General features: G+C 48.5%; 2 protein-coding genes across 4 annotated transcripts in view; one reads left to right on the forward strand and one right to left on the reverse strand.

The window, feature by feature from the left end:
* Morn1 (MORN repeat containing 1) overlaps positions 1 to 12,813 on the reverse strand; it is a 58,657-nt gene extending 45,844 nt beyond the window's left edge. The window contains exons 1-6 of one of the 2 annotated variants that reach the window (XM_021160537.2): positions 12,711 to 12,813; positions 11,898 to 11,969; positions 10,026 to 10,124; positions 8,623 to 8,733; positions 7,423 to 7,513; positions 6,637 to 6,724 (exon numbers count right to left, since the gene is read on the reverse strand). In XM_021160537.2, coding sequence (XP_021016196.1) covers positions 6,637 to 6,724; positions 7,423 to 7,513; positions 8,623 to 8,733; positions 10,026 to 10,124; positions 11,898 to 11,969; positions 12,711 to 12,786 — 537 coding nt within the window. In that variant the 5' untranslated portion in view covers positions 12,787 to 12,813. The remainder of the gene's footprint in view (positions 1 to 6,636; positions 6,725 to 7,422; positions 7,514 to 8,622; positions 8,734 to 10,025; positions 10,125 to 11,897; positions 11,970 to 12,710) is intronic. The other variant, XM_085838524.1, reaches the window with a different exon arrangement.
* Positions 12,814 to 13,032: 219 nt separating this feature from the next.
* Positions 13,033 to 25,355, forward strand: Rer1 (retention in endoplasmic reticulum sorting receptor 1). 2 transcript variants are annotated; one of them, XM_021161156.3, is made up of 7 exons: positions 13,033 to 13,190; positions 16,611 to 16,698; positions 18,482 to 18,586; positions 20,706 to 20,805; positions 22,961 to 23,039; positions 24,008 to 24,143; positions 24,697 to 25,355. In XM_021161156.3, the coding sequence occupies exons 2-7, from the start codon at positions 16,618 to 16,620 to the stop codon at positions 24,784 to 24,786; spliced, it is 591 nt and encodes a 196-aa protein (XP_021016815.1). In that variant the 5' UTR covers positions 13,033 to 13,190; positions 16,611 to 16,617; the 3' UTR covers positions 24,787 to 25,355. The 2 variants fall into 2 exon arrangements, with proteins under 2 accessions (XP_021016815.1, XP_085694651.1); XM_085838525.1 differs by lacking the exon at positions 24,697 to 25,355 and having other exon boundaries at positions 24,008 to 24,665.
* Positions 25,356 to 26,731: the final 1,376 nt, after the last annotated feature.

The raw sequence follows: 26,731 nt of genomic DNA on the forward strand, positions 1-26,731 counted from the left end.
TGCAGGCTCAGTTGACAGTGTCCTATCCACCCCACCATTTGCTTGATTACTCAGTCTTGTGCTCAGAGTATCCACTTGGTCTTTCTTGTTATTGCAGATGTGGACGAAGCTGGTTAGGAGGGTAGCTCTCGCGTTGGCTCTAGAAATCACAGGCTATACCAAAATACAGCGAGGCCTTGGTAGTCCTGCTTGGAAGCTTGGGAGGTGACCCCCCCTGCCCCCAGCACGGGCTTCCTCTGTGATGAGAGTTCAGGTGCTCCACCGAGCAGGCTGGTGCTCCAGTTTGATGGCTTCTCCCTAGGAGCTTTCCTTCCTCCTCCTCCTCCTCCTCCTGTGACTGCTGTCCTCCCTGAATCCAATCTCTTTCCTTTCTGTTCCAACTCTCTCAAGGATGACAGCAGCACACGGCTGGCTGATGGTGAATGTTCCGAGCGGATCTTTGGGGAGGGGCCACCTCGGCTCTGGTTGATAGACTCTCAAAAGTGTCCCAGGCTCTGAGTCTATAGGATGAAGGATGACAGTTTGTCCTTTCTCTTTGTGCTCACTTGGGCTTCTGGAAAGTGCCAGTGTGGGCTTTCAGAAAGGAGGAGGAAGGGACATGGGCAGGACAGCGCATGCGATCAGAAAGGAGGACCTGGGCACTGACAGTGATAAGCAATGCTGTGGAAGTGCCTGCTGGCCTGGGCAGTGGTGGGTGGAGAGCCTTGGGTGGCACTAGCCTGCCACAGGAGCCTCTCAGCCCAGCCAGCCAAGCTCACTACTCATAACATCTGTCATAGTCCCTGAGGTAGGTGGCCAGTGGACTGCATGCTAGAACCAGAGCCCAAATGCTAAGAGCTGGAGCTTGGTATTCCTGGCTTCAGGACAGCACTTGGAGGACAACAGATGTGTGTAAGAGACTCACGATGCTAACCCATGGGTTTGCCTGAATGGTATCATAAACTCTATGCTTGGCGACACATATTGTTAAAACATCGTAACCCCTGGAGTGTCAGGCAGTGTCCTGTAGATAACGACACCCCTCTCATGGATGGGTCCTTGTCAAACAGGCCAAGGAGGCAGCTGGACAGGTCCTTGTCTGCTAGCTTCCACCTGGGCCTCCCACTCTGATTTCCCAGAGAAACTTGAGAGCTGTCCGGGCGATATGCAGTGTAACCAGTCTAGGAGTCTCAGTCACAGGGAGGTGGAGCAGGGTACCACACTATCACCACAAAGCCCCAGGGTATAAAGACACCTGCTTTCCTCCTCTGCCCAGCTGCTGCCCAACACCCATGGGATGATGGATGTGACTCATGGGACAGAAGAAGGTGACAAAGATGATAATGACATAGCCAAGTGTGATGCACTGCAGGAAAGAAGCCCTCGGCCCCCCTCACTGTGGGACACATCTCCAAGTTAACCCATGCTCTTTTATTCCCTAAACTTGGATTAGTAGAGGCTCTGTGGTGGCCATGCCATAGACGTGGGTTTGGGTGCAAGTCCATCCTGACCAGAAGTTCACCTCTTTGCTCTTGCTCATCTTGGTCCTTCCTGGGGTGAACAAGCCCCAGGTTGCTTGTGAGTGGGCTCCCAAGATGTCAGGCCCTTTCTGAGTTAGCCTCCACGGTGTTATGGTGTGGAGGAGTCAGTTATCACCGACCACGGCTAAGTCTTGCACCCTCTGCCCCCCTCGGGTGATGCCACCTGTGAGGGGTTATCTGGGCTCTCCTCCTGGGCTTGCAACTGTTATGGACTTGATTCCAGCTTGCAGGGATGGTGGGTAGCTTCACTTGCATCGCAGTAACAGTAGGCCTGTGGGGTGCTGGCTTTGACTGGTCTTGACTATTTTCCTAGGATTTCAGAGTATTCAGTAGGAATATTTTGTGGGGACCTGGAGATGCAGTGACTAGTGCAGCAGTAACCATTGCTGAGACGGTTCCTGGAGGGGGGCCATTGTGGGGAGCAGCTGACCTGCTGAAGGGCCAGCACTGGACGTGGGTGCTCCACTGCACCACACTCTTCTGGCGATCTTCAGTGGCAGAGACATGGCCTTTCCATCCTGTTCTGGGCCTTACTGGCCCAAGGAGGGCAGACGAGTGACATGGGAAGCAAGCAGGTAGCCACAGAGCCTGTCTTCATCTGCCTGCGGACATGCAGGGGCTCTCCAGACATGCCAGCTCAGGGGGAAGCTGGGAACCGCAGCAGGTGAAGGAACCCATAAGGCTAGCCACCTGTTTCATGTGTGCACAGACATGTGTGCCAGACAGCAGGTTGTCCTCTGGGAAAAGCAACATGGGAAATGTTGACTTTCAGGAAGGCAGAGCTTTAGGTGACAGACACGTCCTCACTGTGGGAGAGGCCTCCACCACACTGACTTGCTCAGTGTACCACTGTAGGTGCCCACCAAAGACACAGATGGAACCACACCACTATGCCCACCATGCCAGCTGCCTTGGGAGCTGCAGACTTCACCTAGAACATCTGCTCAGGGTCTGGACTGATTTCTTTCTCACAACATGGGAATGTTGGCTGAAGGAGAAATCTGATGGGTCAAGATCAGAAAAGCAAAGCTGTCCAGACAAAGGCTGACCATCCTGTAGTCTTCTCAGGATACACGAGACGCTAATGCTGGTGGGTCTAGGGGATGAGGGTTGTTCTGGGGGTGGAGCTTGCTCTATAGAGACACCTGAGGACTGAAGAGCTAGTAGATACCTACCTCATCTGCCTGAGGGTCAAATGGAAAAGGTGAGATGTTTCCCTGCATGAGTTTGTGGTTAACAGGCACATACCCCTAGGTGACAGGACAGTACAAGCTGGGAGGGACAGAGCACTGAGAGCCACTGAAGCAATGTCAAGCAGGAACAAAAGCCAGCTCTGTGTGATGACAGCATTGGCAGTGCCCAGAGTTCAGCTATCAGTTGCCCACTGCCAAACAGCTCATATTCCTTAGCACGGTAGCTTTAAACAGAAAATAAGTGTGGGTTGGGTGTGCAGAAATAAAAACCCCTGCTGGTTCCTTCAATCATGAAGCCACTGTGGAAAAACGCGGCAGCTCCACAAAAAAAAAAAAAAAAAAAAAAAAAAAAAAATTGAAAATGCAACTACTGCATGGTGTAGGCATTCCACTGCTGGGTCCATAAACCCAAAGGCCTGCATGTGTATGCTCAGAGCACTGTCCCCAGAGCCCACTGAAATGCATGAAGAGGGGAAATGGGACTTGTATGCATATGTGCCACTCGGCCATCAGGAGCCTCCTACACGTGTTTCAGTGAGCATGGACTTGGGGCTGCAACGATCAGCAAGAACAGCCAGCCACTAAGGAACAAGTCTATCCCCAGAGGAGCCAGAGTAACTGAGACAAAAGAGAGGTGGGTGCTAGGGCTCTCAGGGATTGGGAAGTTTGGGTCAAATGGGCCAGAGTCTGTTTGTTTACATAGAAGAGATTGTGGACGGATGGTGGTAATGGCCACACAGTAATTTAAACATTTAATGCCACCAAACTGGACACTTAAAACAGGACGAGATGGTACACTTCTGGTTTGTGTGTGTGACTGATGGCAACATAAAGAACAGTGGTGCCCGGAGGAAGCAGATCTGATGACTGTTCCCACCCCACAGCCTCCCTTGGCTGATGTCCCCACTCCAAGCAGGTAGTGGCCCATGCGTGGGAGAGCTCGGTGCAGATGGTCATTGGCTAAGCAAGAGAGCCTCAGGAAACTCCGCCTCCCTTGGCTAATGAGGGCTGAGTGACAGCCCGGGGTTATCTTCTCTCACTTGGGCGGCAAGTGAGACCTCTTGCTGCCTCTGCAGCGCAGGTCAGTAAGAGTTGTGTTAGGCCAGCAGTTGTGGATGCCTGTGGTGTCTGAGTCCTGATTTTCAGATGGTGTCACCTGTCCTCTTGGACCTGGGTACCCTTTTCTGTTCAGTGTCCGGAAGATCCAGGAAGTTCTTTAGCCTTCCCATGAAAAATTAAAAAAAAAAAAAGTGGCTGGCTTGCAGCCTTTCTGTCCGCATGTGTGTCTGTCCTCTGGTCACTCCTTTGTGGCTGCTTCAGCTCATGCTGTTGTTTTTTTGGTGCAGTCAGCACGTCTAAGCCAGAGGCCGATTTGTCCCCTCCCCTGGACACTGCTCCTGCTGTCCAGCCACAGGATGCTGGGAACTGGGCTATTGAGAATTGAGCTGAAGGATACACAATCTCCAACCCTACGCCCAAGGAAGGAAACCTTTGCGAGTCTTGTGGAGTTCAAGGTTCTGACTTCAGGAGGAGAAGCCACAGCAACCTGAGCAGTTTTAGCCTGTGTGGCAGTCTTGTGTGCACTGCTTAGGCATTCAAGGCCTCCCTGTTGCCTGCCTTAGAGCCAAACTTGGAACAAGGACCCAAGGCTGGGCATGCTGCTGGTGAGCAGGTCTTGACTGCCCCCTGGTGGACATTCTGTGTAGGCTGGTGCAGATGAAAGTGAGGCATACCACAAATTTCAGGTTGCAAAAGGAAGGCCTGGGCAGAGCCCCAAACCCCAGCCACGGATGGTTAGTAGCCAGCAGTGAAGAAGCCCTACTGGATGTCTGAGGACATGTGGAACAGAATCACCTCCGGGAACTGGGCAAAACTTTTCATTATTCTTCCTGCCCAAGTGGTGGTGGTGATGTTATCTTTCTGGGCTGTCAATGGCAGTTCATCCATTGATGTGATGGGTTCTGGAGGGACCCACTGGGGCAAGGTCTTTCCCAAATCCCAGGGAAAGAGGGTCAGGCATATGGATCAAGGCTGGGTGTTGAGGCCACAAGGTCTTCTGCCCCTTTCTGGACTGGCAAACCATGTTTGGGCCTCCGTTTTCCCATTTATAAAATATTGCAAACAGTCCCTTCACAGAGGTGTAGGATAATTCGTGTGAATTCATGAGCGGAAGGTTTGGAAGTGTCTAGCAGGTAGGAGGTGATTGACAGCCCTGGTCTTCTTCCCTGGAAACAAGACCCTTGTGTGCAGGACAGGCAGGAAGTGAGTGACTCCTTTAGGTCCTCATTACCTTGTACTCTCACATTGCACCTTGGGATTGATCCTGCTTTGGACAGGCTGTCAAGGCAGGGCTTCTGAGGATGAGCCCCCAGATGGGGAGGAGCCAGAATGGTGAGTGGTCACAACAGCAGGTACAGATGGTATGCCGACTGTCTCAGGCACAGCTCAGAGGCAGCTTCTAGGCCAGCAGGGGGCAGTGTCCACACAAACCCCTAACAGCCCTGACCAGAGCAGTCCTATGGGACAATTTTTATGTCAACTTGACACAAGAGAGGATCATTGGCGAAGAGCAAATCCTAGCTGAGAAAATACTGCCATAGCGTTAGCCTGAAGACAGTGCTGTAGGGTTTCCTGGCTGACTGATGTGGGAGGGCCCAGGTCACTGTGGGAAGTATCACCCCTCATCTGGTGGTACTTACTGGGTGCCGTAAGAAATCTGAACAAGCCTTGGGGAACAAGCTAGTTAGTAAGTAGCATTCTCCCAAGTCCTTTGATTTAGTTCCTGCCTCCAGGTTCCCATCTCGGGTTCCTGTCCTGACTTCCCTGTGATGGGCCTTTACCAGGCAGTGTAACGTGATAAAAGCCCTCTCCTTCCCAAGCTGCTTTTGGTGATGATGTTTTATCACAGCTATAGGGACCGTACTCAGGCATGGGCTGAGATCTACCCAAGCATAACTCTTCTGTTCTGCACACAGGTCTGGGCACCCATGCAGTGTTCTCTGTGGCCCTACAGTTCTGTGGGAGTTGTCATACACCACTTCATTTCCATTAAGGAGCCAGGCCCTGAACCTTTTTCCCTAGTCAGTGGGCAGTGCCAGCAGTCAACAGAGGGAGCTGAAGGCTCAGGAGAAGTAGGGTTTTGTTCTCTGAGGTCACAGGGACCACTCTTGCATCTGGTCAATTTCCTACAGGAGTCCCCATCCCCCAGTAGTTCTGTGGCTACCCTTCTTCCCAGTTCTGCATGAACTGGACTGGGTTCTTCCTGCTTCCAGGGGCCAGCTCCTTCCAGTTGTCAATCTGCCATTTGAGAAATCTGGAAAAATATGATCGCATCATCCTGGTTAACTATGATACGACGAGAAAGAAATGGCCGAGGAAGTCTGACATCACTGTCAAGCAAGCAGCAACACTTGGGGTTCAGGGCCTCACCTGTGACAACTGGAATTGCCAAGAAGCCGATCCCAGGGCCTTAAGCTCTTACTTCCTGGTAGGAGTTGACTTGCCATCATCCCAGGAGTGGTGGAACCAGGCCCAGCCCTGTCCCAGGACAGCCCCGGACTGTAATCTGTCTCTTCTTGCGCCTCTCCTGGTGGCTTGACAGTTTTCCTGGCCAATAGCTTCACATTTCTCATTAAGAGCATTGGTGTAGTCCTTTTTCTTGCCCATGAAATCCACGGTTTCTCTTATCTCCCATGCGGACAAGAACAAGCATTTGGACAGACCTCGGTTTCCCTTGTGGCACAGGGCTCATCAGACTTGAGGACTTAATAAGTATAAGGAAAGTCAGCCTCTGGGGTGCTAGTGGGGGTGTGAGGAGGAGTTGAGTGTGAGTCCATTCTCTCCAAGGGCACTGCCGGATGAGATGTGGGCAAACACCATCAAGGCTCCCAGTCCTCTAACGGCCTCCCACCTTTCCTCTGTACCTTGTATGTGGAGCCGTCGGCACAGCACAGCACCCCGTGTCCCTGACGCTGGTCTCGAACCCAGTCACCTTCGTACTTGTCACCATTCCTGAGGGCACAGCACAGGACCCTCATGAGGCTAAGAACCAGGTGGTAGCAGTGACTCAGACCAACTCCTCTGACCAGGCACAGCAAGCACACCGGGGCCAAGGCAAAAATAGGCCCTGAACAGATGGTCTGTGAGCTCCTGACTTGCCAGAGCTGGCTCAGGAGGGCTGGTGACAGGCGGGGACATGTATGCATACCTGCACCGCCCCTCCACCCCCATGGTAGGACCCATTTCCCAGAGCATGCTGGGCCCTGTGCAGGACACTTTTGGCTTCTGCTACTCAAAATGGGAAATGACAGAGAGGAGGAAATGGGAGAGGTGACTTTGCCTGTTTCAAGGGCAGGTGCTGGGTAATAATCCACCTAGGAAGCTGAACACAGGCTTAAAGTCTCTAACCCTCTCCCTGAAAGGCAGCAGCTTCACTGACCAGTATCCTTGCTCAAACCCAGGTCCTTGGGATCCATTCTTGGGTGCTAGGTCCTGGATTCAACAAGTGTGTGAGGAGGCAGAGATAGACATACAGATAGACATACAGAGAAAAGCAGCAAAGTCTCAGAACATGTTTAAGGCCTGGGTACTAGGCAGTGCTTTCTACAATATCTACCTACCCAGACCCCTATGGCCACCAGCATTCTAGGAGGTAGGGGGGCCACTCTTTTTCCCAAGTAGCAGCTTATACCTCCAACACCCGTACTCACTTAAAGATCATCTGCCCACGGCCATGTCTCTTGTTGTCATGGAAGGAACCCTGGTATACCTGCCCGTCCTGATCCTCCAGAAACCCCTGCCCTAGTGAAGGAAACCAAAATACACCAACTTGATTCCACACCTCCTGCTAGTGATGGCCCTTCCTCTCTCCTCCCTTAGCGGCCTGGAGGAGATCTGCCTGCACTTAATTCTGGCAGGAAGTTGGACTTAGAAGATTCAGTACCAGGACCCCACTGGCCTCCTAGACCTGCCCATTAGCTCCGTTCAAACAAGAATGGTAGATGTATTTAGGGACAGATAGCTGCCACTGCCCAGGTCAGCAGGGCTCATAAAATTGATCCAGACTAGCTATCACAGGTTCTATTGGGGGCTACCCAGAAGGCCCTCCACAACCACTGGGCTTTTGTGGACAGTATAGAGGGATGCTTCGAGTCCACTTGAATGTTTCTGTCTCAGAATTAATTACTCTGTACACAGTAAGCACAGCAGGGCTCTGCCTGAGTTCCCCTGCAAGGTTTGTCACCTTGAAAGGCCAGAGAAATGTGAATAAAGATGGGGCCTTGCTGAGCTGTCGATACCCTCAGCTTCTAGACAATTCAGAAACTCAAGGGAATTTCTGTCCCCTAGCTCAAGTAAACCTGGAGAAAGAAAGGGAAGTTCCCGCTGCATTCATACACACTACAATCTGCTAGGTTCATTTACGGCGTTCGTTAGTCTTTCCCAGTGTCCATAGGCACGGGTATCTCTACAGTCAACCTCTCAGCCTCTTTGGCCTTGCAGACCATGCACGAGGTGACTGCCTCAGGCCTTAGGGGCCTGATCGTCCAGTGTCACTGGGATCTTGGGAGAGTGGATTTGGTCAAAGCACAGCTGCAGCAGCAGGATGACTCACTCTGAAACTGCAGACCTGCCTCAGGCCAACCTGTGGGATCCATGCTTATCATCAAAGAACTGTGTGCTGTTTTAACCTGTAAGTGGTAGACAGTACAGATAGCCGATGTGGGCATGACACATGTCTCAGGAGATGGTAGGCAGCCTGCTTTCTGTATATAGGCTTCTGTATATAGGCTCATCTGCACTGTAGGCAGAAAAAGGGGTACCAATCCCTGCCTCTGAAGTCAGACAGGCTAGCTTAGTGGTTCTTCTACCTGAGCACACACAGACCCCCCCCAAGCCCCTGGGTACCAGACCTTCCCTCAGGCCTTGGGAGAGCTCCCCTTCATAGCGACCTCCGGCTTTGTACTTCATGACGCCGTGCCCTTGAGGCTCTCCTAAAACAAACTGTCCCGAGTAGGTGTTTCCTGGGACAGACAGGAGGGGAGAATCAGGCTAATTTCCGGTTCTCTGCTGTGCCCCAGCCAGTGGAGGTGGAGATGACGCCAGTCATTTTCATTTTCTTCTTTTTCTTTCTTTTTTCCTATTTCTTTTTTATAGTTTTTCTGAGACAGGGTTTCTCTGTGTAGTTCTGGATATCATGAAACTTGATCTGTAAACCAAGGTGGCCTCAAACTCAGAGATCCCCCTGCCTGCGCATTCCAAATGTTAGGATAAAGGTGTGTGCCACCACCTCCCGGCCTGAGGTGTTTTCAAATGGAGGTCACTGTCTCTATGTAGACTAGGCTGGCCTCTGACGCACAAAGATCCGTCTTCCTTTGTTTTCTGAGTGCTGGGATTAGAGGTGAGTGCTACTACAGCTGACTGTCGTCTGTCTCTTTACCTTACTCTTTGGTATGGACAGCGAGGAAGAGAACATGTTTTGGACCTGTGTCCATACCCTGGCTGGGATGGCAGACTTCCATGGAAGCCCTTGCCTGTGGCACTGATGGGGTACAACGAAGGACTCTCCTGGATTTTTAAAAACAACTGAACCCAAGAGAAAAGCCCAAGAAAAAAGCTCTCCTGAGTGCTAACAACCACTAACTGTGAAGCCTACAGCTCCAGGAAGTACCCTTGACCACTGGCATGGAAGCCTCAGAGCAGTCTGTCCATCTAGGGATGCACCTTGACTGAAATATCTTTGTTTATTTTAAGTGCTGGCATTAAAGGCATGCATGACCACCTCTGGTCTAAAATGCCTTTTTGCTTTTTTAAAGATTTAATTATTTATTTTATGTATGAGTGCTCTATCTGAATGTATACCTTCATGCCAGAAGAGGGCATCAGTTCACATTATAGAGATGGTTGTGAGCCACCATGTGGTTGCTGGGAATTGAACTCAGGACCTCTGGAAGAACAGGCAGTGTTCTTAACCACTGAGCCATTTCTCCAGCCCCTAAATTATCTTTAATGTAGAAGAAAATATAACTTTGGGATGACAAATTTTTCTTTCAACTAGGTGTTATAGAGAAGACCAAGTTTTCTATCATGGTGAATGCAAATCCTTACCTAGGAACCCTAGGGCACCCTTTCACTGGACACAAAGGCCATCCAGGCCATAAGCCTCCTCACACTCCCTTGCCCCAGCCTGCGTGCTGCTCTCCTCTCGTTACTGGAGCCTGAAGCTCCCTGTTTACACACAGCACTCTGTGTGGCCATAAACTCTGGGAGGGTTTACGGGAACAGAGTCAGCAGCCCACCTCTGCCCAATGCTAACCTGACCAGGCCCAGTGCTGGCAGCCTTCCCCAGTAATTTCTCCATCCACAAATTCGCCTTCGTAATAACTTCCATCTTTAAACAATAGCTTCCCATGACCTGGTAAGAGAAACAAAGTGCAGTCAGCTTGTGGGAGTGGCCACAGACCGACCCATGCCAGGCGGGCTCCCTTTTGCAGAGTGAAAACTTCAGCTGCCATGGTGGCACATGTCTGTAACCTAGCTCCTCAGGAGGCTGGGCCTGTCTGGGCAACACAGTGGAAACTCATATAAACAAAGCAACACATTCCTGACAGCCACAGAGGCATGAGCTGTGCATATGAGACCTTGTCTGTCCTCCATCCACACGAGGACAAAGGACACATGCGTGTGTGTCCATGCACGACAATGCCCATGGAGACCAGAGGTTGGTGTCAGGTTCCCTGGAGCTAGAGTTATAGGCTGTTGTGAGCTACCTGACGTAGGTGCTGGGAACTGAACTCTGGTCCTCTGCAAGAGCAGCTAGCACTCTTTTGAGCCATCTTTCTGGCCCCCGGAGAACATATTCTTAAAAGCGGGTGACTCTTCAAGTACCTCTGACAACAGTGCCTGCTTACAGAAGATAAATCTTTAGTGGTGGTGAAAAAATGAGAAACATCGTTGTGATAAAAACACCAAGCAAAAGCTGAAAGGTGCTAAGAATACAGCCTGCCAGTGAGGCACTTGCCTCATTCATACAGGCTCTGGGGTCACAAGAAAACAATAACAGCAAATAATAATTAAGACAATATTGGTAAAGACTGGGTGCAGTGGTGCACTTTGGAGGCCAAAGCAAAAGGATTACAGGTTCAAGGCCAGCCTGGGCTATATATCTAGCAAGACTGTGTCTCAAAAACCTAAACCAAAACAACAAAAAGATACATAAAAGAAAATGAGAAAGATTCTGATAGCCAGCAGATATGATGAACCTTCTTGTTTATGGAGCAGGCAGAGTCTAGACAACGGAAAGTCTAGACTCAGTACTTCTTTCGTGCGTGTGTCTCTGTGTGTGTGTGTCTATGCAAGGACCATTCCAGGGCATGCTCATTTTGTACTTTTTCTCTCTATTGCCAAGGTTTTCTAAAAATCTGGTTCTTTCTTTCTTTCTTTTTCTTTCTTTCTACTTTTTGGTTTTCTGAGACAAGGTTTCTCTATTGTAGTTCTGGCTGTCTTGAAACTCACTCTGTATTAAGACTGGCCCTGAACTGAAGAGATCCCCCTGCCTCTGCCTCCGGAGTGCTGGGGTTAATGACCTCCAGTCGGTCATTTCTTTCTTATTAGAAACAAAGCCTGATACCTCACTTCCATTAACTCTAGCTTGGGAAAACACAGCAGAGCCTCCATGCTGTAAGAGAGGCAACAGGAGGCAGCCTGTTAAGAACACAGCTGCCTTTCCCCAGGAATCAACAGATTCAATGTCTCACAGCAAAACCTCCACATCTCCTGGCCTTTGTCTGGTGGTATTCTATAAACTGGAATGCTCACAGACACGAGAGAACAGGGTTCTTTCTTGCCCACGTTTACCTTTTTTTTTGGAATAAGAGACACTATTAGAGGCCTGGATGTCCAATAACAAGCATGCAGGACGCCATGATGGTGTTTGTGTGTGACACTCTGGGTCTACTGCCCCACTCTTTCCCTCCCACCAATAGTTCTACCACCCACCAGCATGTGATGAGCTCCAAGCCTACAAGAATTGGTCTTACATTGGTTCCACCATGACTGGGTCCAAGTGGTAGTCCCAGTGTGCAGGCGCAGTACCGGGCTATGCTTGGTACAAGACTGACTGCCTCCCACACTTTTTCTCAGGACTCTGGCTCTGGAATGAGCTCTGCAATGGTCAGAGGCTTCTTACCGTGTTTCTTGCCTCCCTTCCATTCTCCTTCATAGCGGAAGAAAGAATTTGGGTATACATATACGCCATAGCCTGTATACGGAAAAGAAGATGAACATAGCAATGGTTTGCCATCAACAGACAGAGAGATGGGGCAGCTCAGGGTCTGGAGTACTCTGCAGGTCATTTCTCATCAGTCTCTTGAACATGACAGGATGGTTAATTGCTCAAGATGCATGCTCCCTCTCCCTTGCTTGGGTTTTGTTACATGGATAGTACTGGGAGAAAGGCAGGCCTGGCCAGAGGAGGGCTAAGACAAAAGCTGATTGTAGGCTCTTTAAGAGGAGGCGGTTGAGGGAAAGGAAGCAGTCAACAAGCTCCGTGAGGATACAGCGAAGCGCTCACCCTGCCAGGACCGTCACTATCCTCCTGTCCCCACGGGACAAAAATCCACACTCACTCCTAATTACTCCTGGCTGCCTCATCTTTTATCATGCAGCTAGCTCTGAGACATCACACCCAACACCCATCTCTCAGTTCCTTGAGATGGATAAGCAACCCCACTGCTTTCTTGCCAGCAAGTCGCAGCCTGGGAAGGGGAAGACAGTGACACTAGCATGGACTCTGACCTCATATCGATCCTGTTTCTCCGGTTTTAGAACAACTTTTCATCAGACTGCATTGGGCGAGCCTCGTGTGCTCACCCAGCCAGCCTGACCTCAGCTCTACCTGCCCCCCTGACGCAGGGTCGGCTGGCCGTGAGCCTGCAGCCTGCACCACGCCTGTGGAGCACGCGAACGCGACCGAGCTCCAGCGGGGAGACGCAGCCCGTACCGTTTCGCGGCGGCAGTCTCGGCGAGTGCCGTTGCGGCTGGAGCGAAGCCTGGTTCGGATCGCCAGCTGCCTCCATCTTGCCGCCAAAGTTTCCCTAGCAACCATAAAGCTGCCTTCCATTGGCCTCCGGTTGCCATGGGGCGTGGCCAGGAGAACGTAACATCCGAAGCAACGGCGCCGGATCCGGAGCCTGAGGACGCCAATGCGCCTGTGCACCACGGCACGTTTCCGCCAACCCCGTCCTTCCGCCGGGAAGCGCTCCCGCCAACGGCCTCGGCGTCCATACCGGAAGCGGAAATGGTTGGAGCTTGGGCCCCGCCCCGCGGCCATCTTGGTGGCTGGAGGCGGCGCCGCGGGACGGAACGGAAGTGCCTGTGCAGCTTCCCGGATCCGGAGCCGAGCTCTGGCGGCCGCCCTGCCCGCCATCCTCCTTCCGCAGCCGTGAGGGAGACCGCGGCTCGGCTGCACCGGAGCTGCGAGGTGCTGGGGGTGGGCTGGTGGCGCGGACCTGGTCGGGCGGCACACCACCGCCTTCCTCTGGGCTGTCAAGGCCACGGGCGAGCCGGCGGGCGGCGGGCGGGCGGGGCCGGGCAGCGGCTTTGAGCCTGGCGAGGGGTTGCCAGGGGCAGGCCGATCTCCGAGAGGGGTGCGCGAGGGGACTGCTGAGCGCTGCCCGCCCCGGCCGCGGCTCGCCTCCTCCCCCTCCGCCCCCAGTCGTGGAGGAAAGTGGCCTGTTGTTGCCTGCACAGATCCGGGAGGCATGTGTTAGGTGTCCTCTTGCTACCCCAGTACCGTGTTCGGTTTCGGGGCACACGTGTAGGAATTAAGCCCGAGTGCGAAGACGTTACTGAATGGATTGAAGGGGTGCTGGTTAAATGGGTCTAGATTATATGGTGACATTAAGACAGTAAAATGTCCAGCCCTCCAGGCTGTACCTCCAGCGTGGAGCAGATAAGGCTACTTTGTCTCCCTTAGCGGGGTATCAGTGCAAGAGGGCTTCCTACTTTCACATTGAGAACCCCCAGTGGCTTTTCTTTCTTAGTTCTTAATAATAGATACTATCCAGGAGGTGGTGGTGCACGCCTTTACGTGAGGCAGAGGCAGAGAGTTTGAGGCTAGCCTGGTCTACATGGAGCAACCCTGTTTGGGGGGTTAAAAAGACTAGAGATTAGTTATACGGTATGTCTTGGAACTTTTTTTTTTTTTGATGTGAGTTTTTTTTTTTAACCCTCATTAAGTGCTCAGAAGAGCATTAGTAAACCCATACTCAGCCCCTTAGATCCAGGTTGTGTGTTGGGGAATTGGTTGCGGTGGAGGTAGAAAGGGCTGGGGAAGATCCAAGATGATCATTTCCCACCCCACCCCCAAAGGTGGGAGGGGCCCAGAGAGGGAAGGACTCAGAGGGGCAGGGTCTGGAAGGGTTGACAGGGAACAGCTCTTGAGGCATGCAGGTGCAAGAGGCAGCGACCCCCAGATGCTGTGCAGAGCGCTTTCTCCTCTATGGTGTATTACTAATTTAGGAGTGATGGATTGCAGAAACTAGAAAAATGATGGGCTCCAGAACACCGGGGGGGGGGGGATGTTCTGTGTGTGTACTTGTCCCCCTTAGAACAGTTTTTGTCTTGGTTTTTTTTTTGTGTGTGTGTGTGTCGGAGCGTAGAGCAATTTCAGTAGGTATGTGACAAGCACTGTAGGTCGTGAGGCCCATCCTAAAACAAATCAAGGTCCCTCAGGGAGGAGCATGCATTCTGGTGAGAGGAGATTGAGAGATTACTAGAAAGAGATTGGAAAACAGTTGTTACAGAAAATGCAAACAGTGATGTGACATGGAAACGGTGGTCATTGTGGACAGCATGGAGGGCCTCTCTGACCTTTAGTCTGAATGGAGAGAAGAGGATTGCAGCTAGAACAGCTGGTATGAGGGCTGCCCTAATCCAGGAACAAGTCTGAAACATTGAGGGCTGGCACTTGGTTCACCACAGGCTGCCAGTAGATCCTCATGAGACCCCTTTGAGGAAGGCACTGAGGTGCTCGCCCTGTTTTCCAGGTCTGAACCCCAGGCATTCTTCAGTGGCTGTCCCAGATCATACTGCTAGGAAGTGCAGTGCTGGGATTTGAAGCCGGCAGTGGGACTCCAAAGTTCACATTCTTAATCTCTATGCTGCCTCTCTCAGGTTGTTATTGGCAGTGAGTTTAATCAAGATGTAGAGCAATGTTTGTCTGATAATCAAAACTTGACTAATGTGTTTTAGGTAGGCTTTCTACGCATCATCTGAAGCAGAGTTTTAAGCTCAGCTTATAGTACAGACTTTAAAGGAATAGCTCCGTCTTTTTTTATTTAAAATGGCCTCACTGTGTAGATAGGTTGGTCTGGAACTCACTATATAGACCAGGCTGACCTCAACTCACCTGCCTCTGCCTCCTGAACTGGGACTAAAGGTGTGTGCCACCAGGCCTAGTATTTTCCTTTTAATATTACTCTTGTCTCAATTTAAGCAAAAGTGTTTTTGTTTGTTTGTTTTGGGTTTTTTTTGGGGGGGTGGTGTTCCAAGACAGGGTTTCTCTGTATAGCCCTGACTATCCTGGAACTCACTTTGTAGACTAGGCTGGTCTCGAACTCAGAAATCCGCCTGCCTCTGCCTCCCGAGTGTTAGGATTAAAGGCGTGCGCCACCACACCTGGCGCAAAAGTGTTTTAAAAATCCCTGTAAAATAATGGAACATTTTCGTATACTATAGGGTAAGTGTAATGGCCATTCTAGGTAGTACACTCTAATGTGGCCTCTATTTAAATGTGAAGTCCCCCAGATAGGGCGAGCCACAACTAGGTTCTTCAGTTAAATTGTGAGCATTTCGTTTATGCACACACCTGAGGCCAAAGGGCATTCTCATTGTCCTGGGCAGCTCTGAGCACTGTACTCCATGGATCCAGGAAGTGGCAGCACACTGGCAACTCTTACTGCAGACTTGAGACTGAGGTCTGTGGGTGCTGTGAAGGCTGTCACATTATGTGGCCACTGATACCTGGCTCCAAAGGACCCCAGGGCTGAGGCAGGGTGGGCTGGAGGTGTTGGATCTCTCCTGCTGCTGCCACACTGCAGCATTTGTGAGCCTGGTTTCCTACCTGCTTTGGGAGCATTAAGACCAAGCTCAGGGCTTGGCTGCAGTTGAAGGCTGCCTGTGTGTCTGCCTTTAGAAGAGCATCATTTTGCACATGGTGAACCTCAGGCTGACTGTGGCTAGAGAGGGTGTTGAAGGCCTTTCAGCTGCTCAGCACAGGTAGATTTAAGTCATACTTGAACTACAGTTTGTTTCTCCTCTTCACTCTGTGGGTAGCAGAGGGACCTGGGACAGGCACTGCTCATAGACTTGAGGGGACCAGGACCACAAGATTTTCCCCTCCTGCTTCTCAAGTAGGACTGATGACAGAGGTCCCATCACTTAGCAGTTTCCCCGAGTCTATATCTGAAGAGCTGGATACGAAGCTGGACCTGAGCTGCTGCCAGGCCTAGCACTGCTGGAGGTCTGTCCTCTGTGAAATCAAGGGTAATGATGGTTTTCTTGGCTGTCTGGGTTTTACAGTGAATTCTGCCTGGGATCCCTGCAGCATTGGAAATGGCCAAGGGGCAGATAGGGTCACCTTCACAGTTGCTAGATAAGAAACAGGGTCACGGATAGATGGACTGCCTGCTAGTCCTGTTGATGGGGAGAGGGCCTGGCCCTGGGAGTATAGATCCAGAACAGAACAGGAAGACTGGGTGCTTGGTGAAAACCCAAAGAAATGCTTTGGATGAAATTTCAAGTCATAAAAAGTTCTTGACAGACTGGTCAGTAGAGGGGAACATTTTCATATCCCTGGATGCTTTTTATTTATTTTAAAAGAATTTTGTATTTATCTCAGTTACAGAATGTCTGAAGGGGACAGTGTTGGAGACTCTGTCCATGGGAAGCCCTCGGTGGTGTACAGATTTTTCTCACGGCTTGGACAGGTGAGTAGATTTGTAGATCATTAGAATGACTTGGAAGGGAAGCTGTGTCTCCTGACAGATTCTCCTGAAGGGTGAGCTTGCCGTTTTACAGAGAGAAGCTCACCTACAGCTTGCCCTGGGCAGAAGCTTTCGTTTTCAGGGCTTGACTGGTTTCTTTGCCATGAGTGCCTGTACACATGTTCCAGGAAACGGTCAGGTAGAGGGGTCTGGACCCTGGAGACTTCTTGTTCCTGTTTCTGTTTTGTTGCTGCTGCTGCTGCTACTGCTGCTACTCTTCCCCCTCCTCCTCCCCTCCCCTCCCCCTCCCCTTCTGCTCCTCCTCCTCCATCCCCTCCTTCTTTAAACTAAAATCCTTTTATCTCAATGGTGTAGACAACAGTGGTCCTTGATCTTCTCTTTCCACCCTTCCTTTTCCTCAACCTGACACCCGAATTCTGGTAAACCTCAGCCCTCTTTTGCCCTCAGGTATTTGTTGGGTGTTGCTCCCTGAGAGTGGGAGCCTCTCATGCTGGCCCAGGTAGATGTAGGTCACTATGTATGGCTGTGTTTGAGGCTGTCTCACACACTCACTGTCTACAAGTCTTATTCAGTGAGCTGATACTATGGTTCAGTTAAAAACTTGCCATGCTTTTAAGAAAGTATCATACAGCAATCTGTTGATAATTATTGAAGCTGTTTGGTGGATAGGTACACGTCATGTAATCATGAATGTTTAAAAATGCTTATAATTAAAACATAAAATTATATTTCAGAGTTAAGATGTAAAACATATCTATGTGCACATGAAATGTGTGTTTATAGAAAAACCAAGCGTTTCCATAGTAATGACTATAGCTTTGGTATGTGTAAATGCACGGTTTGGCTGCCAGCAGTCAAGCTGTGACCAGCCACTTCCCAGTGAAGACAGGCAAGGACAGTGTGGGCCTGCTGGACAAGTGCAACAGTCCTGGAGACTTAAGAGTGAAATCTAGAGCTCAGAGAGATCCCTTGGGAAAATAGGTTTTGGGTAGGATTTGACCCATGTGTGTTACAGCATGGGATACAGTATATGTGTTACAGTATGGGGATTACAATATGGTTTATAGCATCTGGGCTTACAGTATGTGGGTTACACAGTATTGAGTGACAGTATGTTACGGTTGCACTATGGGTTATAGCATCTGGGTTACAGTATTGTGTCACAGTATGTTACAGTGTGGGCTACAGTATGTGGGTTATAGTATGTGTTACAGTATGGTTTGCAGTATGTATGTTACAGTATGTGGGTTATAGTATGCATGTTAGAGTATGCATTTTGCAGCATGGGTTACAATATGCGTGTTACAGTATGTGGGGTACAGTATGTATGCCACAGTATGAGTTATAGTGTGCATGTTATACCATGCAACAGTGGGTTTAAGGTGTGGACTTGCTCCTCTGTAGCCTATGTCCTCCCTTTGGGTGAAGTTGATCTTCCTTATAATGATTCTGATATATAGTCTGTAATATAGTCTTTTATGCCTGATGATTTTATAACGCTTTTGCTTAAGAATCAGATCAGTTTCAGGAATTATTGCAGATAAATCTTGGATTAATTATAGTCAGTGTTTCATCCCAGTGTATATATAATATATACATAATATATATAGTACTATATATACACATATATATATACTGTATATATTGTATAACCTCTTGGTGTTTTAAATATCTCTTTAAAATTGAAACCTAGCTATTTCAGAAAGTGCACTTTGTAGTACATGAGAATTGTGGGCTAATGTATGCCTTTTATTCTGCCTTACAGATTTATCAGTCCTGGCTGGACAAGTCTACCCCCTACACAGCCGTCCGGTGGGTTGTAACACTGGGCCTGAGTTTTGTCTACATGATTAGAGTTTACCTGTTACAAGTAAGTGTGGTCTTAGCTGTCTTCACATTGTCTAAATGTGCTGTTGGCTGGAATGTGTCGATTGTATGTCTCTTAGAAGACGTGGTCTGTAATAATTTCAGGTGTGTGACCACCTGATTAGAGAGGATTGGTAACAGTTTGTCCTGACTTTATTATGTTCCTTATTTAGAGTTCTCGGTGTGTCCAGGCTAGTCTTGTGGATAACAGACCCTGTGGAATCCCTTAGACCTTGTGTGTCTCTGGGGGCACAAGCTGTTCCCTGCATTCTTGAGTGGAGTATTACAGACTTAAGGTGCACAAGTGACTTTTGCACTCTGGGTCTAAGCTACTTCTGTGTGGCTAAAGAGGGGAGTGAGGACGAAACATTTAAGAGGATAAAGGATGGGTGGCTTGAGGCAGTTCTTCAGGTTCCTAGGCTGTCTGTGAGTGTCTTGGACAGGTGGCTTCTACTCAGGCTTCTGTTTGGAGCTTGCTGCTCCCTAGTTAGACACTTGGTTTCCAAGAATTCCTTGCACACCTGGGTTGGAGGCTTTTCAATGTCTGTTAGCCCAGAGAAAGGCAGCTTAAAGATTTCCATTAGCGCATTTTCTCCTCTGCATCCATGAAAGGTATTTCCGCATTTAAAGTCTGTCTGTCCATCCTTCTTTCCTCCCTCCCTCCCTCCCTCCCTCCCTCCCTCCCTCCCTCCCTCCCTCCCTCCCTTACTTCCAATATTTAGGAGGACATTAGGACATGAGACAACACATTGATTTACTGGATTTATTGATGCATTCACTGCTGTGAAATACAACACATTGATTTACTAGATTTATTGATGCATTCACTGCTGTGAAATTCTTGAGTAAATGTAGACACTTGGCCTTTATGGTTTTCATTTATGAATTTATTCCTAGTAGCAGACACAGTGCTGGTTTTGTGTGATGGTGGTAGGCTACTCTCTAGTTTATGCTTGAAGGATTTGATCTGTACTGCATGTCTGAAATTAGTGTTGAGTTCATTGAAACTTGGTCGATTCACTAGTGGAAAGACTGGACGGGCAGCCTTGGGGTGGGGGTGGAGCAGAGCGCACAGGTTGGTTGTACTCTGCTCTGAATCAGATTTGTGCCTGACCTGGCATTCCTCACGGCTTGACTTTGCAACACGATAGCATATATGCATAAAATTGACTCTTATATCCAGTTTCTAGTTGTCTGACTTGAAAAATTCTTAGGCAGAAAGGTTTCCTTTATATGAAAAAATACAGGCCTTTAAGGAGTACGACACAGTTCTGGAAGTGAACTGGGAAAACTCAATCCTTTAATGTGTTAATGTTAGGACTGCAGGGATTCCCAGTTCATTGTCTTCTCTGGAAAGCTGGATTCAAAAACTGTAGATTTTTGCCAGTGGGTGAGATGGGATGAAAAGAGGTAGGGTGCAGTGGTGATGCGTGCCTTTAATCTCAGCACTATGGAGGCAGAGACAGAGGCAGGTGGATCTCTGAGTTCAAGGCTAACCTGGTCTACAGAGTGAGTTCCAGGACAGTCAAGGCTACACAGAGAAACCCTGTCTCAAATACAAAACAAAGAAGAAGAAAAAAAAAAAAGACAGAAAACCCTTTTCTCTTGATTTCTTGGTTCTCCATTCTAGATCTCTCATGTGAGGTTACTATTTCAAGTGAAGTGTTTCTAATGCTGTGAGTTGTCTACAGAGGACTGCCAGCTGTCATGTGTACAGTAATAGCTGACCTTCTGTTGTAGACTTCATGTGAGCATGTGTGCTCACAGCAAGCTTTGAGGCCAGGAGTACACTTGAATGTTACTCAGATGTCCATCCTACATTAGCCCTGTGGGCAGGGCAGTGTGTCTGTTGAGGAGAGCTTTCTTTTCTGCTGCAGCCAGTCCTGGTTAGGCACATTTGCCTAGACCCTTAAAGATGCTTGTTGTCTGGGCCCTAGGTTGTCATAGTCTTGTCAAACTCACAAGGTAAGTTGAGGTAAGTGGTTACTGTGGAGCAGTCGTTGCTTATCACCTCGCCTTGAAGAAACCATGTTTGTGGTGCAACAGAGCTTCATGGGTATGGGCTCAGTGAACTGGTTCCAGCTGGCTGGGCTGCTGTTGATGATGCTTTCCATTTCTTCCAGGGTTGGTACATTGTGACCTACGCCTTGGGAATTTACCACCTAAACCTTTTCATTGCGTTCCTTTCTCCCAAAGTGGATCCTTCCTTGATGGAAGACTCAGGTACAGCAGGGCCACTGGGGTGCTGTCAGAGTGCATCCTCCTTGGGACAGTCCTTGGTCCTGGGGACTTGGACCTGAGCTCGTGGTTTGTGATTGTGACGTCAGGATCAGGATCCCTCACTAAGCCCTGTGCAGCTGTGGGGGGAAGGCTCACTCTTTACTCCACTTTGCTCAGGAGAAAAGTGAAGCTCTTGGTTTAAATAACACATCCAGGGTCACATGGGAGGATGTGCAGGGCACAGGGGTCACTGTTTGGCGTGCTCTCATACGGACAGAAAAATACAAGAGCAGTAAATAGCAGAGGTACAGGTCAGACCAGGAGGACCCTGCTTGCCAGGAGTTAGCACAGGCTGAGGCATTGGGTGTGCCCTGGTTTCTGAGTTGAAATGTTCTTGGGTGTGGGTTTTTGTTGTTGTTGACACAGGGTTTCTCTGTGTACCTCTGGCTGTCCTAGAACTCACTTTGTAGACTGGGCTCATCTCAAACTCAGAGATCCACCTATCTCTGCCTCCTGTCATGGGTTTCTCCTACCATGTGGGTTCCAGGAATTAAACTCAGATCATCTGGCTTGGCAGCAGGTGTCTTGACCTGCTGAGGCATTTCATTGGCACTTTGTATTTATTGTGATAATGGATTTCTGTATATTCCATACTGGCCATAAAAATTCATCCTTTTCTCAGGTGCTAGGATTATAGCACGTACCACTAGTGGCCTACATTTTCTGTTACCTGTTTTAGGTAAATGTTAGTTTGTCTTTACTTATTTTTTTTTTTTTTTTTTTTTTTTTTTTTTTTTTTAGGTTTTTCGAGACAGGGTTTCTCTGTATAGCCCTGGCTGTCCTGGCACTCACTTTGTAGACCAGGCTGGCCTCGAACTCAGAAATCCGCCTGCCTCTGCCTCCCGAGTGCTGGGATTAAAGGCGTGCGCCACCACGCCCGGCTTGTCTTTACTTATTTATTTATTATTATTTTCTTTTTTCGAAACAGGGTTTCTCTGTATAGCCCTGGCTATCCTGAAACTCACTTTGTAGACCAGGCAGGCCTCAAACTCAGAAATCTGCCTGCCTCTGCCTCCCAAGTGCTGGAATTAAAGACGTGTGCCACCACCGCCCAGCCTTGTCCTTATTTATATAACTATATAGTACAACAAATGAAAAATCTGTATGGAATTGAGTTTTTTTTTTTTTTTTTTTTTTTTTTTTTTTTTTTTGGTTTTTCGAGACAGGGTTTCTCTGTATAGCTCTGGCTGTCCTGGAACTCACTTTGTAGACCAGGCTGGCCTTGAACTCAGAAATCCACCTGCCTCTGCCTCCCAAGTGCTGGGATTAAAGGCCACCACGGCCTGGAATTGAGTTTTTTAAATAATTATTTTATGTACATTAGTGTTTTGACTGCATGTATGTTTGTATGAGTGAGGGTATTAGATTCCTGGAATAGGTTTACACACAGTTGTGAGCTGCCATGTAGGTGCTGGGAATTGAACCTGGGTGCTCTGGAAGAAATCTTTTGTTAATACCTTTAAAATGTGTAAGTCTTTTATTTTATTTTATTTATTTATTTATTTTATTTTATTTTTTTTTTAAAAGTCTCAGGCCTGGAGAGATGGCTTAGTTAGTGATTAAGAGCACTGACTGCGCCGGACGTGGTGGCGCACGCCTTTAATCCCAGCACTCGGGAGGCGGATTTCTTAGTTCGAGGCCGGCCTGGTCTACAAAGTGAGTTCCAGGACAGCCAAGACTATACAGAGAAACCCTGTCTCGGGAAAAAAAAAAAAAAAAAAGAAAAAAAGAGCACTGACTGCTCTTCCAGAGGTCCTGAGTTCAATTCTCAGCAACCACATGGTGGCTCACAACCATCTGTAATGGGATCTGATACCCTCTTCTGACACGAAGGTGTACATGCAGCTAGAGCACTCACATAAAAATAAATCTTTTTTTAAAAAAGGAAAAAAAGTCTCACTTGAGTTTTCTAAAGCGACAAAGTACTTTGTAAGTTATACTTTGTCCGTTGACTGTGGACCCCACACTTTAGTTGAATGAAGTGTGTTGCCATGTGTGAAGCACACCAGTTCAGCATTTAGGGAAGACTCAAAAGTGGGGGCAGAAATCCAAAGGTAAACACAGATGTTTCATCTCTAGCTGACGTTCTGTCTTTCAGATGACGGCCCTTCATTACCAACCAAACAGAATGAGGAATTTCGTCCCTTCATTCGAAGGCTTCCAGAATTCAAATTTTGGTGAGTTAATTTTTTTCTATTGAACAATAAAATATATACATCTACATATGTCTTCCTTTTGCAAATGTTGTAATTGTCCAGGGAATGTGGTGTCGTTTTGGTACACATGCACTAGGTAGTGGTCATGTCATAGTCAGGTCAAGTGCTTGGCACATCCACCTCAAGACACTGACTGAAAGTCCTAGTTAAGGCATTGTGAAGATGTGCAGCGTTATCTCCCACTGCTCTTCCTCTTGTCTACACAGTGGAAGTCCTTTCTCCTGCCAGTCTTGCTGTTATTTCTTCAAGGTGTTTGTGGAAGATGCAGGCCGGTTTTTGTCCTAGTTACTGGTTTCTTAACAAAAATGGGAATTTTGTTGTGCTTTGTTTACATGTGGCGTGCATTCATCTAAAAGGTCATAGCTGGGCTGGACAGGCATGGGGTTGTGTCACAGGGCTTTTCAAGGGAGACCACCACTTCACAATGCTCTGTCTTGGGTTGGCACAATAGTCTAGAGTCAGTAGATCAGGTTGATTCTAGAATGAAGGGTTCTAATAGCTGTTTTCTAGGCCCTGTACCTCCTATGGGTACTGCTTTAGTTCAAGGCCACACAGAGCACACATCCTGGGAGTGCGGAGACTAGGGAGAGAGTGATAAGAACATAGGTAGGTGCAGTGTAGTGTAGTTCCTCTGAGGACCTGTCAAAAGGTCGAAGCTGTGACCTCCTGGCCTGTCTTTTGGACCAAATGTCCCCTGGAGCCCAAAGGAGCCAAAGTCTTTGTTGGCTCAATAAATTGAATGAGCAAACTGGGTTCTGTGAGTGTTTTAACTCTGCAGGTCTGGTGCCGTGTGTAGGACAGGAAGTGTTGTGAATGTGGGATCTGATGCTATATCTCTAATGTATCTCTGGTTGCTATAAAGGCCAGAGGGGTTTGACAGTTGCCTGGGGCTGCCCTCAGACCACACTAACTTCTCCCTTTGCTTTAAGGCATGCAGCTACAAAAGGCATTCTTGTGGCTATGATCTGTACCTTCTTCGAGGCTTTTAACGTCCCAGTATTCTGGCCGATCCTGGTGATGTACTTCATCATGCTTTTCTGTATCACAATGAAGAGGCAAATAAAGGTAAAGAGAGCAGCGCTGCTGTGCCAGATGGCAGCGACCAGCCCAAGGCTGCAGAATCCCTGGAAAAGTATGCTTGCATTTAGTGCTGGCATCGCCTTCTGTGTGTGATGACTGACTTGTGCTCGGCTTCTGGCCGTGAGTCCCAGACTGTAAGCCCTCTGTGAGAACAGAACCTTCCTGGAAGGTTGCTGGAAGTAGGAAAACCCTGGGTAGGGCCAGATGGGCCTCAGTGGCTCCTTCTAGCTCAAGCTTGAGGTCCTGCAGTTACCCTGCTAGAGCGAGGGTAAGGCACATCCCCACACTGGTGGTGTAGCTGTGTAGCTGTATCCCTTCTGTATTCTCCCCAGCTCTTTGTTCAGAGGCTCTGTTGGGCTTTCAGACAGGCCTATAGTGAGTTAGAATGTACGAACCCCACACTGTTGGCTTCTTGATTTCAATTGTGCTAGGCAGAAACAATCGAGGGGTACCTTTGGCTGTTCAGGCCTAGGGAAAAGGGTTAAGCAGAAAACTGTTTTGAAGTAACTCAAGTTTGTTTGTGTGTTTGTTTTCCCAGCACATGATTAAATACCGGTACATACCATTCACACACGGGAAGAGGAGATACAAAGGGAAGGAGGACGTGGGCAAGACATTTGCTAGTTAGAAGCTGGACTGATTCTCACACGGACTCAAGAACGGTTTTGAGCCATTGTAACAATGCCTTTTTCTTCACATAAAGTAGTTGATTATGAGGAAGTTGAATTTTCTTTTTAAGAGGAGCCTCAATGATTTGTATCGAAATATCAGGTTCTTGAAGAAACTGGCATTTAAACCAAATTGCATTGATTTCTTTTTCAGTGATGTTCATGTGTTTGAAATGGACAGATTGTAGTGAACCGTAGGCTTGGGAGGCGAGGCGGGTGGCAACCCAAGAGAGCGCGAGGGAGGACGGGAGTGCGGCCCTGGAGAGCTGCCTTCCTGACCCCGCTGAGGCCACTCCTCTGTGCCAGAGGGATGAGCCAGCCTGCTTCCTGCTGTGAAAAAGAATGTACCGCTTTGAGGGTGATTTCACAGAGCTCTGTGGGGTTCTCATGCCAGTGTCTGAATCTCATCTCACTAGAGATGTTTCTCAAATTGGCCTCGATCATAATGACTCAAAACTATGTTCTTAACTACCATGATTGCTTTTGAGGGCCTGGAATTATAAATATATATTATATTTTAATTGTTTGAGACTATTTTGACACTTTCCTTTGATATATAACATTTGCTTTTGATTAATTTAAACTTGTTCTCATGCAACAAGCTCTTTAAGGAAACAGAATGGGCCAGAGCACACCAAGTCTGGGGTTTATCGCATGGCCTTTTACTTTCTATGGGGAAAACAGTTCCTACCACGTGTCAAACTTTTTAATGTGATAAAAATAATACTCTTTAAACATTTTACTAAGTGACTTTTAAATCCCAACTTTAATTAAAGAAAGTGTCCCTTGCTTGTGCAGCCTTCGTCTACACCACGAGTCACCTCACTGAAGCCAGCTTGCTTGCCACAGCTATTACAAGGGAGCCACTGGGCCAATTAGCACCAGGACAGCAGACACCACAGGTACAGAGGGACAGGCTGTCCAGTACCAGCACGCTCTTCAATCCCAGGCTGTGACCTATTCAGACCCCATTAGAGGTGTTTCTCATCCATCCTATGGTGTTAGATTCTGACAGCCACCTGGGTTTCCCTTGTGGACACTCGGATGCTCCTTTTAAAGGTCGCATTTTGTACACCTAACCTTAGAACATTTTCTAATGTTCTAAGTAAGTTTGTTTTTTAACCATGTGAGCACTTGGGGATCCAACCCTGCATGTTTTTGTTTACATTTCCCACACTATTTTCCTCATCGCTGACTAAACTCCTGTGTGCTGGAAAGAAAGTTGGGTCTACCTGGCCAGAGCAGTATGAGTCCCAATCGTGGTACTGCAAATATCTGTAGCTATGTTCCATGTTCCCACAGACTTTGTCTTCCCATAGGCTTCCAGAAGTCACCTTTTGGCAGTCCTGGTCCCCTGCCCCACCTAGAGGGATGGGTCCTGCTCTCAGTAAGGGGACCTTCACAAGGAGCATGGGGGCATCCAAAAGTACTGCTGGTGTCTGGGCTTCAGCCCTACTTACTGCTTGTAGACCAGAGGTGGTCTTCACACTGTTTTATGAAATCTAAATCTATTGGGGTTTTGTGTGTGTGTGTTTGTTGTTTTTAGTTTTTAAGATAGGGTTTCTCCGTATGACCCTGGCTGTGCTGGAACTCACTCTATAGACCAGGCTGGCCTCAACTCACAGAGATCCAACTTTTTTGCCTCCTAAGTGCTGAGACCAAAGGTGTGTGCCACCACCACCCAGCTTGAGCTTCTGTTCTTAATGTACCTTTTCTGTAGAATGAGTCTCTTAAAGATATGCCAGGCTCTCTTTGATTTGAGTTCATTTTAAAAGTTTGGAAATGACAAATGGAAGCAAGAAACAACCTAGGGACAAGCCAAGAGGGAGCTAGATTCAGCAGTGACATTGGGTAGTTAGGTAACTTGTTTATCTGGCCTCCAAGCAGACGTGGCTCACTTAACTT

The sequence above is a fragment of the Mus caroli genome, unplaced genomic scaffold, assembly GCF_978045245.1.
Source record: "Mus caroli unplaced genomic scaffold, Mus_caroli_1 scaffold_6, whole genome shotgun sequence".
Classification (NCBI taxonomy): domain Eukaryota; kingdom Metazoa; phylum Chordata; class Mammalia; order Rodentia; family Muridae; genus Mus; species Mus caroli.

Coding starts and splice junctions, on each gene's coding strand:
- Rer1 (XM_085838525.1), top strand. CDS start 16,618: ATGTCTGAAGGGGACAGTGTTGGAGACTCTGTCCATGGGAAGCCCTCG. Junction 18,587..20,705: donor TTAGAGTTTACCTGTTACAA/GTAAGTGTGGTC, acceptor CATTTCTTCCAG/GGTTGGTACATTGTGACCTA. Junction 20,806..22,960: donor TTCCTTGATGGAAGACTCAG/GTACAGCAGGGC, acceptor TCTGTCTTTCAG/ATGACGGCCCTTCATTACCA.